The sequence below is a fragment of the Strongylocentrotus purpuratus genome, unplaced genomic scaffold, assembly GCF_000002235.5.
Source record: "Strongylocentrotus purpuratus isolate Spur 01 unplaced genomic scaffold, Spur_5.0 spur5_scaffold_8, whole genome shotgun sequence".
Taxonomy (NCBI): Eukaryota; Metazoa; Echinodermata; class Echinoidea; order Camarodonta; family Strongylocentrotidae; genus Strongylocentrotus; species Strongylocentrotus purpuratus.
Window position 1 is genome coordinate 1,841,526 of NW_022145614.1, and position 16,110 is coordinate 1,857,635.

Sequence of the window (16,110 nt, forward strand, 5' to 3'; positions counted from 1 at the left end):
ATGTACTTTCAAATCGAAAGGAGGTTAGCAAACGACAACAAATACTCTTGTGTTTTTTTTGGTCGTAATTTCTGTGTTCAAGTACTTCCCCCACCTCCCATTTTCTATTGATATCCCTGATTACCAGTATTTGGATGACTACTCATTATAGTTGATTGATCAAAACATATCCAGCTGAATTTCCTTACCTGTTATGCCCCTAGCATCTACCACGCAGATGAGTATGAATTTGAGACATTCTACCAATTTGGGAATTCTGATGAATTTGATGTGGAGTTCTCCATTTAACATGAACAAGGAGCCACCTTTTATTTCTTTTTGACCCCTTACTTTTGCTAATGTGTAGCCTCCTTTGTTGTTTTCACTTGTTTTGAGAAAAGTATAAATACAATTAATATCCATTTTTGGGATTTCTCTTTATCTTAGGTATACATCTACAATGACAAGGTAGTGAAAGGTGGTATGAAACCAAACCTCATCAGTCTCTTTGAAGAAATGGCACAACAGTTTGAAGACAAGGTGAGATGGGGCTCTAGTATAGCTATATACTCGGATCACAATTGCAGTTGAATTACACAGTGACTATCAGCTCAAATTATTGGTATCACAGATTTTATGATTTAATGTGGCATTTTTAAGACTTCACATTTCTGTATCTTATAACACACAGAGCTCAGTGAATACGTGCAAGTCCTATGTTGTGTGCAGTTGCCATTTATTTAGACGTTATATAACGTGCTGGCTTTTTTTTTTTTTTTTTTTTTTTTTTTTTTTTGCGGGGGGGGGGGTTACGGTACCATATTTGAACAAGCCTTAACCCTTTCTAGCGCAGGGGGGGGGGGGGGAGGGGGCGCTTTAGAAGACCCCCCCCCCCCTCGACATTTTTCGTGTTAATTTTTTAACACAAGAAAATCTTGCACTGAAATTTTGTGACTTTTTTCTTTCGAGTCTTGCGCATCTTTTGAAAGAAATTTTTCGAAAATCGGACCTACCATTACAAAGTCACGTGTCCTTTTGGCTTTGCATGTCAGCCTGAAAATCGCTCATTTTTGTGATTTGTGTACAAAACATATGGAAATCTCATTTTTCAAATAAAGAAATAAAACATTGGTTATTTGGTCTTGTTTATAGTTTAGGTGTTTATTTTGGGGTCAAAATAGTTGAACTATAATTGAAAATGAAATACAACAACACAAACAATAAAATACATAAGTTAAAAAAACAAAGAAATACATAAGAAATTATCAAAACAATAGATAACATAAGGAATAACCTTGGTTTTTCAATTTTTTGTGTTGTATTATTATTCCAAATGGTCTAACAAATATCTGTAGTGAAAAAGAATGCTTAAATATCAATAATGTCTGATTTATGGGCAAAAGTGTGAATTTTATGACCTTATTTGCATAAATTACCATAAATATGCAAATGAGTGAATTTTTCAAAAAATTGAAATTACCATAGTATTTTGTACACTTCACTTGACATGTATGCAAATTTTCGTGGCGATTGGTCGTTTCACGGCCGAGATCATAGGGGGGGGGCCTTAGAAGCCCCCCCCCCCCCCCCCCCCCTTGTCATTTCATTTCTCTGTTATCTTCATACCTAATACGTGTTATCTTCATACCAAAGTCACTGTTCTATAGACTAGCACAATGCATGAAATATTTCCCCACTCTTATCTTCCATCATTCTACAGAGGATAGAAGACTTCTGGGCCATGGTCAGGGAGATGTCATCCGTTCCCATGACGATCTCTTCAGATTCTGTGTCTGTGAGAACAGAAGAAAATTTGCAAATGGCATTTATCAGACAAGGAAGGAAATTCTTAGAACATAGGTGAGTGGTTTTGATAAAGTAGTTGCTCAATTGGAAAGTGTATGACAATGGGGATAAGCCCTAATTATCCCCTCGCCGACGAAGTCGGAGGGGATATAGTAACGCTGCCATCCGTGCGTCTGTCCATAACAAATTTGGTTTCCGATCGATAACTTCAGTAACATTTGACGGATTTTAATGAAATTTGATATGAAGGTTCATGGTATCAAAACAAAGCCTAAGTTTGATTCCGAAGTATGTATTTCAAAGGTCATAGCTCATTAAATATGCGAATCTGGTTTCTGATCCATAACTTTAGTATTGTTTGACGGATTTTAATGAAATTTGATATGAAGGTTCATGGTATCAAAACACAGCCTAAGTTCAATTTCGGAGTATGTAGGTCAAAGGTCATAGCTCATTAAATATGCGAATCTGGTTTACATTCGATAACTTGAGTAATGTTTGACAAATTTTAATGAAAATTTAATATGAAGGTTCATGGTATCAAAATACCTAAGTTCGATTTCTGAGTATGTAGGTCAAAGGTGAAAGGTCATAGCTCATTAAATATGCATAAACCCCTAATTGTATATGTGAAAATGTGGTTAACTTCCTTGCCTAGTAATATAATAGTATAGTCCAATGGAGGTAACTTGTTCGGACGTTTATAGGCCATTTGTACCCTGCGAGAGGATGCTACGCTTTGCGTTGACTTGTTTTATTAGTAATGGTATTATTGCTGTTTGTATAATGAGTAAGATAAAGAAACAATCTCTTTGTCATGTAACAATACTTTATTTTAGTATACTCTACCGTCAGCTTTGTAGCTATGTAGTAATGGGTTCTCACTTGTAAGTAACTCTTTGTGCTCATACAAAGCATACAGACCTCAGAAATGACAAAACAAATGTAACTGATATATCAATCCATTCCTTAATCGGCAAAAATGTTAAAGAATTATAGTTCACTTAACTTTAAAGAGGGATTGATATATATCTCCTCTTAATTATTATATTATGTCCTATATTATGTACATTTGATCAAGTAACCAAATCACAATCTTATAATGAGTGTTTTCTAACCACAATACCCTTCGTGTACATCAAGAAACCAATTTCATCTTGAATTGACAAGGGATTATTTCTGTCTATTTGTTCTCCACATGTGTCTAGTTACATAGAGTACATCAGTAACATCATAGGTGATAACCTGAGACAGGCTAGACTTGGTGGTGTTCCTGGTGTCTACCAGCTTGTCAAAGGATTCCTCAAAGTCAAGCTTCCTGCAGCCGTCCCTGGCCTCGAGGTAAGTCATATATACCTCTCCTTTTCAAGCTTTGTATTATGTCTGGGGAGTATTTCACAACAACTAAGATTGACTTTAATTTGAATTTAACTATTGCAGGCCTTTCATGCCACTAGTTCCTATAACCATTCCTGGCATTGGTTTCTCAACGGATGTACAAATCGTGATCACAAATCTACAGAATTTGCCCTTTTTGATAGTTCATTATTGAAGGAAAAAATAGTATCTAAAGATCATAATTGAGAGACCAATGGTAAGAGCAACTAGTGGCATGAACAGCCTGCCATAGTTAAATCCAACTTAAAGTCGATCTTAGTCTTTGTGAAACACACCCCTGGAGTCTAAATGAATAAGGGACTTTCATAGAGATCTATCAACCTCCGCTATGTGATGGGTTGAAAATCCCATCATGGAGTATGATTGTTTTACTGTAAGTTGAGATTTAAAAGTTGTTTCTTTGTTGACTAATGGGTGAATGAGTGTTGTTCCTGTTGGAGATATTATAAAAGGCAAAATTTATCTTGTAAACAGTCCCAAATTTGAGTTTCAAAAGACCTGTAACGTTACTTTTTGTTTTGAAAGTGTTATTTTGTACATGTATGGTCAAAGAGCAGTTTGTCGTGATCCATGTTTTCAAGTGAATTTAATTTGAATCATCATCTCCAATGTTATTGTTATACATAGTTTTCTTGGGAGGTGATGTGGTTGAAGATAATTGAAGTGAAATCTCTCACTAAAATGAACGTTGATGTTGTGCAAAGATTTCTTTGTGAATCTCATTACAGTTTTTGTTTCATGAACACTCAGTATTTTATGTCATAAAATAATCTTATTCAGTGGTAATCTGAAATATGGTGTTCTTCTGTATGCACATTAAATGTTGCGCAATAATGAATGGATGTACATTGGGTTTCATGTCATTTGTAAACATAATTGCTGATATGGGTGCATACTGCATAGTGCTCTTTATTGATATTCTCAGTCTCATTATGATGCCTCCCTTTCTGCTACATGACCATGATGAAAACTGTTACATGATTCAATCTCCAGACAAACAGACAAAATACAGGATTATTCATATATGTAACAAATACATTTCTTTATTAACAAACATATCTCCTTTTACTTAAAGTTGGCAGGTATTTGGCTTATTACAGTTTAGTCTTACAAAATGTTCAAAAAACAGTTGATGTTAAGATGAAATGGATCAACCATTTCCACAAGAAGAAGCTAGTGTGGCTGTCACTCATTTTAAAGCTACTTTATAAAAAAATTTGGAGAGGGGGGGGGGGGAGGGGAGACTAGGATTCAAAATGTTTTGGAAGAAAGGCCTACAGAAGGAATGCCAACTTCAGAGAAAATTATGAATTACCACATTCTTTTTTGCTTGACAGTTTGTCAGACAAGTGTAGAAAATAAGGGGGAGGCTAATTTCTCTGTCAACACACTAAACTATAATCTTTCTCTATACAATCACAGCTGTCAAATATCTACTTGAATTTTGTTAAACAATGATAAATATTTAACATGTTGTTCTATCAAGTTGGGTCAAAGTTGTGGTCAAGTCAACCTAACAGGTGTAATGTATTGTAACTCAATCATTTTGTGGCACAAGGTAGATATGGGTATACATTAAAGTCACTGAGTAGTCGGCTCTCATGGGGAATTCGACACCGTTCGGGTGTTTACCCAATAACAGGTGTTGTCAATCACCAGGGTTAGCCTTGAGTTTTATGACCATTGGACCTTATGTAATGCTTTGAATTGCCCGAAGACTCTCGAGCTCTCCGAGAGATTAGGGGGTAATTCTTGACTGGACTATGGGTTTGCTGTGTGTAAATTTGTACCCCCATTAATGGTATTTCCACCAAGTCTGGTGTCAGCGAATTATGGCCTTCTGCACATGGAAACTGGCGATCCACCCCCTTTAAGTTCCAAGTTTACAAGACTTTGCTCTCATATAGATCAGTTGCTGAAAATCATGCCACATTCTCCTCTCTTTTATGGCATACAACAACATTTATAAGGCATGTATTTGGTTTTGAAATAAATTATTTTCTCAATAACAAGGTATTCTGTACATAACTGATATGAAAAGTCTTAGATATGTAGTACAACTCGTCAAAACAACATGTTCTATGTAATAAAGTACAAGTATTTTCAGGAACAGCTCTTGTAAAGGTGATGTTAAATTTTCTATAAAAAAAAACACCCTGAAAGATAAACTGGTAACATACATCATATTTACATAAAAACTTGCAATTCTTAAACCAGATATCTTACCACAGTAACTTCATAGCAAAGCAAACCTGACTACATTGCGTCATTTGTTTCCTAACGTTGGCAAGGGGGAGGGGGAGGGGGGTTGCAAAGATAATGTTTCTGTCTTAGAAATATCACTTAGTTTGGGGGTTGGAAAATTCTTTATATTGATGGCTCTAAAGCTGCCTCCCAACACGCATTCAAATGTTTTCTATTGCTGTGACAAAGGTTAGAATATTTATAGATTCCTTACAAAGCTCTTCAGAGTCGTCCACAAAATGGTCAAGAACCTGTTTCACAAAGCCTTTTTCAATGACATATGACAAAAATCAGTGACATATCTGTGGATACCCAATCAGAAGCAAGGATTTCGGTAGCTTATAACAAAGTCTGTCATTTGTTACTGATGACAAGTTTTGTGAAACGGGGCCCTGATGTAATACTGCAGGGCTAGACACTAACAGGTGCCCGGACACATGGGCGCAAATAATTTATGTCCAGACTCCAGACAATCAATTTTTGTCAAATAGGGCACATGCATGCAGACTCCAAGAAGTTCAATCTTGACCCCCTTCCAAAAAAGTTAGTGTGGAACTGTATTATTTGCCAAAAATAAATAACCATGTGTTTGTCGGCACTTGGCAGAATTCACTGAGGGCTTGTAAGACGTGAAATTATGTAAACTTTATTCATAAACTTCGAATATGATGGGTAGAGAACTCAATATTATTTATAAGCGGATTATGGATAATACTTTCAATCTCTTTCTGAATCAGAAAAATGTTTTAAAAAGTTAATTTATTTTATTTTTACACTTTCAGCCGGTGTCCTTTATAAGAATTAGCCTAATAAGAATTGTCAAAAGAAAAGATACATTCTGACAATGGAAGAGTATTTGAAGTAACTTTGAACTCTTATAGGAAACAGCTTTCTTTGGAAGAATTGCCAGAAATGAAATTCTTGTTCATTCAATTAAATTAAGTCAGTTTCCCCCACTTAAAATTTAATAGAACTTTTTCTGATTTAATTAAATGTTAGCCTATGACCAGATGTAGGCAGACTAGGCATGGCAGAAAAATTTCAAAGTTAAAAAGCAAATGCAGTTCTTATATTCACGGTCCACCCCTGTGAAACATAGTAAGTCCCATTATGTACAGGTCAGGAAATTAATAGTTTAAATGCTGTTATTAGTTATAAGCTTCAGTTGGCAAGTGATTGTAAATATACTATTAAGTACAAGAAGCCTACTACTAATGCATTATTCAGGGGAGGTTTCACAGTTGGTAACATGCCAAGTCAATCAATTTTTTAAACAACAAGAAATCAAGACCTCCATAAATCTTGCATTATTTCTTCAGCCAAGAATACAACATAAAACAATACAAAACATTTAATACTGTAAAAATATAAAAAAGTAACATATTTAAGGTTTATCAGTTAGCTCTACGGTAATCAAACAAATTAAAGCAGTACAAAAAGGGAAACTAGCAAGCATCTTTGGTCAGTTTGGTTACAAATATCTTAGAATAAATATCTGCCTAGGCTAAGAAGGGCATTAACTTGTATCATTCAACAAAGAGTTAGTGTCCTTGTGGCTCTGAAGAGATTCTAAGTAGTACTGTCAAGTCTCTAGTTGATCTGCCCATTAGCCATACGATCTTTCTCCAGTTCAAGCCACTGACGCTCCCTCTGCATATCCAGGATATCACGCTCAATCACCAACTTCTCCTTTTCAATCTCCAGCTTTTGCTTCTCAAGCACAAGCTTTCCCTTCCTCAAAATCAGCAGCTCCTTGCTGAGTTGTTCAATGTCCTTCTCATCGTCTATATCGCTATGGTGACCATCCTCGGCAGCAAGCTGAGAGTAGCGCATGCGCTTGGAGGATGGGGAGGAAGCCCGGGGGATGCTGGTAGTGGTTTGCTTGGTGTGGAGTTGTTGATTTGGTACAAAGGATGATGGAATGGATGTGTGGGGATGGTAGGGCATGTAGTGGTGATGATGACTTGCAATTGGTGAGGTTGTATGTGGAGCTGATGTTACAATGGGAGACAGGGAGGATGCGGGTTGAGGAAGACTGCTAGTGTCATCTAAAGGAGGTGAAGAGGCTTGGTTAAAGTACCTTCTCTGGATGAAATGATGGGGGAGGGAGTTTATGACATGGTTGGGGGGAGGCCTCTTTTGTTGTTTGTTTAGGGTATCTACAGAGAAATCTTGGTAGCTCTGTTCCTCTCCGGGGACTGTATCGGGTTGCCATCTACAAAAGAGAGGAGAGGAAAAAAATAACTGCCAACTATAAGAGATTAAAGAGTTATTTTCTACTTTGGGACAAACTTCTGTACTAAGTACAGCACTAATTTACTGATGGACTTTAATGGAGAATGAAACCCTTCATTGTAACCTACGTCATTATGTATAGGACATTTGAACTCACATTTTCATACAACAGTCAGGTTTGTAGAATATGTATATTCACTTAAGTTTCCAAAAAAAGAAGACGGTTATCATCTGCTATAAGTTCAGAAGGGAGGTCTATGGGAGGATATGCGTGCAATCGCAAGGCTTACATACAGGGACCAAGCCTCAAGCTATTCTCATGTCCTGAACCGTATACATCGGTTCGAATGCATATAGCTGTTGACCATCCATAATAATTGATAGTGATACACCACGAGTACGAAACTATGATTTCTGTTTTTTATTTTGATGATTGAAATAGATCTGCAATAGCGTGAGATCTACAAAAACCGAACTCTCACAAATATCAGTAAGAACGGTTTTTAAAATGTAAAATATCCAAGACTAGACAAACGGGTGCGTAAATGCTCTGATCAAGTGCCAACGCGTTCACCCGAATCACTGCCAACCAATTTGAAATTGTCTTAATATGACAAATAATTTATTTAGACTTCAAATTAATATTTTCAATTAAAAAATGAAATATTAAATTTTTTGAAGATTTAATAAAATATGAAATTATACTTTTAGGTATGATTGATATAGACGGCCAATCATACATCCATAGCGCATTTACGTCACAATCTCCGGTAAGGACAAATAAATGGCGGCAGCCAGATACCGGTAAGATCATGATGAAATGACCTTTTAAAATTTGATTTATCAAAAAAGCAGTACGTACCCTCCGTCTGTATCTTCGTGTACGGCTGGTGAGCATTCCGACTTCATCTCATTGATCTCTTCCTCCCCATCTTCCACTTCAAAGATGTCTTCATCTTCTCCTGTCTTAGCTTTACTTCCGTCTCCATTATCAGCTGTGTACACCGAGTTAGCTTGCGTAACCTACATGGAGTGTGTGGGGATGAGAATTATTTTAAATATATTAAAGCCCGTCTGTATTAGTTTGGCTAGGGGGATTAGACCTCCATGCAAGGTCACTGACAGGTGGTTATCTCATCAAATCAACTCTCAATTAATATAAGAAAAAGGGGATCATAGGGGATCATGGGGGACCGACAGGCACCGATTAGGCATCGATTGCTATACAGAGTGCGCAAGTAGCTACAAGTAGTACAGTGGGGCTTTAAGTGGTATGCAGACATGTTGTACTGAAGAGTTCTGGATATTGGGGTTGTAGAGTTGGGCCTTACCCATGCCACAGGATATAAAGTTAATGATGGTGAAGAATGGATATCAAGGGAAGTCATTCTGTGTACTAGTAGTATGTATTATGTAGCTCTTATCTCATCTGATTACACCCCCTCCCCCTCTCTCTCGCTCGCTCTGAGTCTATCTCTTTATGTTTATATCTCTAAAATGAGAATACCTATAGAATTTAATACAATTATGGCATGAAGAAATGGAGCTCTACCTCACTATTGAAAATAAAGGGGTGGGGAATATATTGAAATTCCTTACCAAAGCAAAGAGGTATGATGAAAATCCTTCTCCTATTTCCTCTTTTCATCTTCTCTCTATTATTTTGCCCTTTTTACAGCCATCACCTTCAATTTAAAACGTAATTTACCTTTCTCATGCTAGAAAGAACACGTACCTGTGGTGTATTATGGTTGTCATTGTTGAACACAAAGAAGACCTCTCCACCGTCTACCACCTGTGCATTAGGAAAGAGATCAACCCACTCCTCCTGGTAGATAGCTAGTATCTTTAGTGCTAGTGTTGGGGGTGAATGGTCACCAGTTAGTGCAGCTTGTATCCCATCTGTTCAAAATTATGATAATGATAACATGGACATTCTATAGTGCTTAATACAAAGTATATTATTACACCTGTAAATATTGTGATATTATTTTTGATTTAATAAAACATACAAATAAAAAAAAAAAAATTTAAAAAAAAGTATATTATTACTATCCTGGCTGTAGCTGACCTGTCAATATAAGGCGCTAAAGCACTCCAGGAATTTCTTCCTATCGGGTACTCATTTACTTCACCTGTGTGGCAAATCAATGCAGATCAATGTATTGCCAAAGGATGCTATTGCTGTAGCATGACTTGAATCATGATTCATGATCCATGTGATCCACAGTCCAATGACATATAGATTACATTTATAATGTGCCTAATACATTGTTTCTTGGCGCTGTGGTGCTGTTGTCCCAGCAGCCATTAATTGAAGCCATTAAGCGAAGCAATGTCCTTACACAAAATAAAAGCTGGGACGACAGCACCACGATTACACAATATTATTCAGTACAAAATGACATTATGTTACGCTGTGTTACGTTACAACATTACAGTTTGTTACAGATAAATGAATAAATCAACTTAATCTAACTTAAATTATGCTATAGATGACTTATTTCATAACAAATAGAAGTACAACATTTATTTAATTTGACATGTTTAGAGAAGACAAACTTCATAATATGGATTTGAACAGAAGGGTTTTTAACATTACTATGAAAGTGGATGTAGAAGGAGCATTTTGGATGTAAAACAGGAGGCTATTCCACAACTTGGGGGGGGGGGGCGGCTACAAATGTGCTCTATCCCCGTATCTTGTTTTCACACGAGGGCCAGGAATTAGTTGAAATTGAGAAGAAGTTGAAGCACACAACCTGGAGGAGGGGGGGGGGTTGGATTTTACGAGACTAGAAAGGTACTGTACGTGGGGCATTCACTGTTACGGAATTTAAAGGCAAGGAGAAGAATTTTTAATTGGGATACGTTGAATTACTGGCAGCCAGTGGAGATTGCGTAGGATTGGAGTAATATGTTCATAAGGTCTTGAGCTGGTAACTAGACGAGCGGCAGCATTTTGGATACGCTGAAGAGGAGCAAGGTTTGAGGGTGGCAAATTAACAAGGAGGCCATTACAGTAGTCTAAGTGGGAAGTGACAAATGCATGAATCAGTCATTTTGAAGTGGGTTTATCTATAAAAAAAAACCTAATTTTACCAATTTTGTGGATACCATAAGATGCAGCTTTACATATTTTCTCTATGTGATTGTGAGCCTTCATATTGAGAGCAGTGTCTATGGTAACACCCATGTTCAAGGTATGATGTAAACCACTTTGAGGCTGTGCTACTAATCCCGAAAGTGTGGCAGAAGCGTTCAACCAAAGAACGATGATTGATGGTGTCTAGACTAGACCACTACACCTCTACAGTAATGACTACATGTTATAAACTTATAATGTAATAAATATAAAGAGTTTACAATACAAATCTCTTTAATTTTAATCTCTTGAATGTACTTGAAATAGAAGCTCCGAATGATTACCCTAAATTCACCACCAACTTTAAAGGCAAATCTTTTACATTGAATTCTGCAGTATGCATCTACAGTGTATTTGAAGGTGAAGTTTACAACATGATGAATATTATGTCTGGGTGGAAAAGAATCCAGGCACCGTTTCACGAAAACCAAGTACATGTTCCCTGACATCCCATTGAAATATGGGTTAATTATATAACAATGACTATTAGCATTTTTACGATTCTTTGAGCATATATGTGGGATTGATAAAGCCAGGCACTAGCTTTTAATAACTTCCTAGATCTGTGGGGGGGGGGGGGGAATAATATAGTCAAACCTGCTTTAGGGACCACCTGTCTACAAAGACCACATATTTTGTTTCCCTTGAAAATGGTTTCTCATTGAAACGTGTACTAAAGGAACCTGTCTACAAAGACCACTTTTTGTGTTTCCCTTGGACGGTCGCTATAGAAAGGTTTGACTGTACTAATGCCCAAACTATCACTTTTGTCTATATAATCCAAACAAAGCCCCAGTAGACCACACTGAATTTGTACCTTCTGTATGGTGTTTATCCTTCCATTCTGCGATGCATTTCTTGGCCCAGAAGCATAGATTGTCCCACTTCTTCCTCACATCCACCACATCCCTCTTGACATATGGCCCACTGACGATCTTGAGGGCAGCACATATCTCTTCCCAAGCCTTCTCACGTTCTACCACAGAGGATGTGGCGGAACCCTTGGGTCGTAGGACGTGACGATGTCGTCTGTACTCGTCGACTAAAACTACCTTCTCTTTCTCGCTCCAGTTTGGTCCTCTCTTGCGCTTGCAAGTGGACACAAAAACCTAGCAATGGAATTAAATAAGATATGTGATATAAAGTAGACCGACCTCTAAAGCTTAGATGTCAATTTTGTTCAATATTCTTTTGTTTCATGTATTTAATTCTGTGCTTATATCATACTTTTACAGTTTTTCTGTTTCATTATTTTTACATGAGGATTTTAAACTACATTGCGCTTGACATCTTAGATGTGTGTCAAAAACAAAAGCTCCATATCTTTTCAAAAGTACCTTTCTAAATGGTAATTGGACCATGGGGATTACCGTACCTTGTTTTATCAGGGTGAAAAAACCCAAAGATTATTAAAGGTAAAGACCAGTATTGGAAATGCCCCAATTTCAAAAAATGAAATGGAAGCTCTCATTACCAATCATGTGAAAGAATATGTTTTGACTAATACATGATGATAAAAAATTTGCCGGGAAACAGCCTACTAATTCATATATTTGGTAAATTTGTTCCTCTCATGGTCTGTGAGAGATATAGGGTAGTCCCATATACATCTTTCTGTGTAGTGCTTGTAACTTTACGAAGAATGGGCCAAATTTCTTATCATTTTGATGATTCCAGAACCTTGCAGATGCTAGATGCTAGATGATCAACCTTTTCTGATCGATTCCACAACGTTTCTTTCACAATGCAATTGCATGACCATAACTGGTCTTTACCTTTCAGAGCTGGGACAAGCAAAGTAACCTTGTTGTAACAGATACCTCATTATATTGGAGCTCGTTATACGAGGTCCCACAGTAGTTCCTATGGCATAGAATAACCAAATATAATCTCTAGGTTGAGCAGGATCTTATGAAATAGATAGTTAATCAACATATCGGGTGGTTTTGCTCAGAATAAAGAGATAAGTCGATCCAGCCTGATGGATGATATCTTTGGAGGGAAAACAATTGTAGTATAAAGGAGAGAGGGGGGGGGATAGAAGAAGCATATAAATGAATGTGGAATTAAAGATAAACTTGAGTTCTGGTAAAAAAAAAAGAAAATGAATTCTCACAGAATCTAATTAAACTTACACTGAATGTTCAAGATTACAAATAAATGTCATGTGCCAAACAATTTTGGAAGAAAATGTATACTGGCTGAGAAATGAGCATAGAAAGATAAGGAAATCAAGGTAGTACTAGCCCCAACACCGTTTGTGTTGTCCCAAATACATCTTTCTGTGTACAGTGATTGTTACTTTACCAAGACTGGGCCAATGTTATGATGATTTTGATGACTATAGAACCTTGCATTACACACCATTACTTGCATGCTATATGATCAACTTTTCTGATCCATTCCACACCTTTTCTTTCACAATGCAATCGCATTACCAGTACTCAAGTTTATCTTTAAGCTAGATACCAGATTACTTTTGTTCAGAAATATTAAAGCTACATGTATATTTACATAATGTTAAACCTTTTTAGGCCATGTCCGGTGAATATTTTACTCATCGGGCCTTTAATTCACTATTCATTTGAAGGATATCCAGTTGATAAGGTCTAACTCTCACCAGTTGCCAAACTTGGAAAGAGCTAAGAAATATGAACGCACCACTTTCCATACCGGTACTCCAAAACATACTATGTTGTTCATGAATTGAACAGATATTTTATTTCACAAAAGCAAATGAGACTATATCTAACATTGTAAAACTAGAGCGCCTTGTAGATGTACTTTGTACAGAAAAGAACCAATATTTTTTAATTTTTGGGTTATTAGATCTATAGTATACATACATTGTATGAATAAGAGTTGAAAATATGAATGTGCTGTATTAAAGCGTCGCATGCGCTTTATAAACCCTTACATGTAAGTCCTGTTGGTAATGGAAGTCGCAACCATGTTGGTACAGAGATTGTTGAAATTAGAATTCAATGAATTACAAGTTACATTCACTTACAATGCATGCACAAATAGATTAGACAACAGAGTAAGGAGTTCATCATGCATGTATACAATATGCATAATTACTTATCTTACTCTAAGTGGATGCTAGCTATAACTTAAAGAATGATAAGTAAACGTTACCTGTGATGGTAACATGTTGAACAATCCATATACTTCCCACTGTGCAACCAATAAAACCAGACCAGACAGACTGACAACCCTCTCTAGGATGTTACTGTCTAGCTAGCTAGCTCACTAAAGGATTTATGCACACCTAAGGCAGATTTTAAGTGCATGTTGCCAATTTTACTAGCTCCCCAACCCATAGGATCCTCCCCAACCCAAATGGTCTTTTCATCTTTATCTGGGCTGTCCAGGCCTAGAAAAATCACATTCCATTAGACTTTTATCTGATTGGCAACTCTTGGAAGTGATGGGGTTTTTATTGGAAGGAATGTTTATGGGGAGCTGTAGGATTGGATTTTGGAGGTTAGGATTGGCAATGTTGCTTAAGTGGTTGACCTTTCTGGCAACAGGCTTAGTACTTAACTTTACATGACATTCACACACACCCCTATTCTTCATTGACAAACTACAGCTGGTGCATCCTATTCCCCAATGTGTGTGTGTGTGTCTGTCAATGGATAAGTGATGCATTGCGAGTAGTGTGTGTGTGTCTGTGTGTCTTTGTACATTGTGTGGGATTTGAGTAGAAAAGTAAGGAGTACACTTACTGCATGCATGGGAACTTCATATATTCTGGATGCATGTTTTGTGCAAGATATGTATGTATTTGAGATATAATAAATCACAATAAAAGATTGATAGCATCAGCACTTGTGTTGAGTTGATCACTGTGGGGGGAACTGTATCTCTCTTTGTCTTCCACCCTAAAAATCCATGTCCTTGAATATCTTTGGTAGTTGGTAGGAAAACGGAGTAAATTTCTTTGACATGCAGTAGTGTACACAGATGGAGAAAACACATCTAGCTGATTTATAATCATAAATATAGGTGCTACGATCGACTACAACTTACAAGATATGTTATTTATGTCTTGATGCTCATATGAATTGATAATCATTGAGACATGCTCGTAATACTACATGACTTGTTTATATTTCGTTTTTATTTTACATGTACATGTCTATATTTTTTGTAAAATGTGGAACAAATAAAACTTGAAACCTTCATTTAACTAAAAGGGGGGAAAATATATACATTAAGTTTTTTTCTCAAGGAATATGGCACTGCTCTCTTTATTGTTTTGCCTAATGTCAATCATTCCAACAGGCTCCCCCCCCCCCCCCCTATCTCTCTCTCTCTCTCTCTCTCTCTCTTGGTTGGTTGCCCGGTCCCCTCCCCCCACCCCACTCAGTGTTATTTAGGGAAATTATTTTTTAAATTTCAGAAATAGATCATTTTAGCAGTGTGTTTTTCTTTTTTTTTTTTTTTTTTTTTTTTTTTAAATTATAAAAAGCGTATACATATTCATGAGCTTGACCCTGCATTGACCCCTATAACCTGACCTACTTTCTGTCATAGTATACCTCAAATCTGTCTACCTGGCCGATTGCCATTATAAGACACCAAATTAGCTAGATTATAATCACACAGAGTTTTCCTCTAATTCTTATTAAACCTGTTATAAATACCAGGTCAGTCATCATATTTAACTTAACACTGTTTACTTTCACTAAGCAGCACCCTCGCATGTCCATATCATGCGCTACACAACAAACACTGGCACAACGTGAGCTTCGTGCATTGACTTCAACTTTCTAATTCAGATTTAGCCCATTCATATTCCTCCATTTTCATATCGTACAGTTTCAAACAATAAAGAAAACATTTAATTTCAATAATCTTAGGTCGACTTCTACTTACAACATTGGGCTTGTGTGTAAACTGACAAATAACAGTGAACTTCAGTACCAAGCAACACGACTTGACACATGTTTCATCTCCTGAACCAAAACAACTTCGCCCTCAACGGCCCTGTTTAGAAATGCGAATAAACTCGCTTCTGACGTCACAATGCCCATTGATATAAACAATAAAAAATATCTCTAAACTAGATATTACAGACTTGATATTAGATATATTAACTGCTATGAGATGCATCGCTGTTTCTATAGGCTCAAGGGGACGTTACATCCTGCTATGACCCAGAGGCATCACATGATCAACAATCTGACATCCGTGCAGCATTTTAATTGTTTTGCTTGAAATAACCGAAACAAAAATTGTTCTTAAAAATCACCTGATTTAGGTACGCTCGAGATATTTAACAGTTTTAACCTTTG

At 36.8% G+C, this 16,110-nt stretch overlaps 2 protein-coding genes across 2 annotated transcripts in view; one reads left to right on the forward strand and one right to left on the reverse strand.

The window, feature by feature from the left end:
• LOC579509 (nuclear pore complex protein Nup93) overlaps positions 1 to 16,110 on the forward strand; it is a 36,997-nt gene that overhangs the window by 8,811 nt on the left and 12,076 nt on the right. Inside the window, exons 6-8 of the mRNA XM_030975874.1 lie at positions 427 to 519; positions 1,700 to 1,839; positions 2,994 to 3,126. Of these exons, the coding sequence (XP_030831734.1) occupies positions 427 to 519; positions 1,700 to 1,839; positions 2,994 to 3,126 (366 nt within the window). The remainder of the gene's footprint in view (positions 1 to 426; positions 520 to 1,699; positions 1,840 to 2,993; positions 3,127 to 16,110) is intronic.
• On the reverse strand, positions 4,201 to 14,079 carry LOC105440145. The gene is made up of 5 exons (XM_011669955.2): positions 13,946 to 14,079; positions 11,625 to 11,916; positions 9,398 to 9,564; positions 8,525 to 8,685; positions 4,201 to 7,642 (listed from the first exon to the last, which is right to left on the reverse strand). The coding sequence occupies exons 1-5, from the start codon at positions 13,958 to 13,960 to the stop codon at positions 7,018 to 7,020; spliced, it is 1,260 nt and encodes a 419-aa protein (XP_011668257.2). The 5' UTR covers positions 13,961 to 14,079; the 3' UTR covers positions 4,201 to 7,017.

Coding starts and splice junctions, on each gene's coding strand:
- LOC105440145 (XM_011669955.2), bottom strand. Junction 8,686..9,397: donor ACAACCATAATACACCACAG/GTACGTGTTCTT, acceptor CACTCCATGTAG/GTTACGCAAGCTAACTCGGT. Junction 7,643..8,524: donor CACGAAGATACAGACGGAGG/GTACGTACTGCT, acceptor TCTCTTTTGTAG/ATGGCAACCCGATACAGTCC.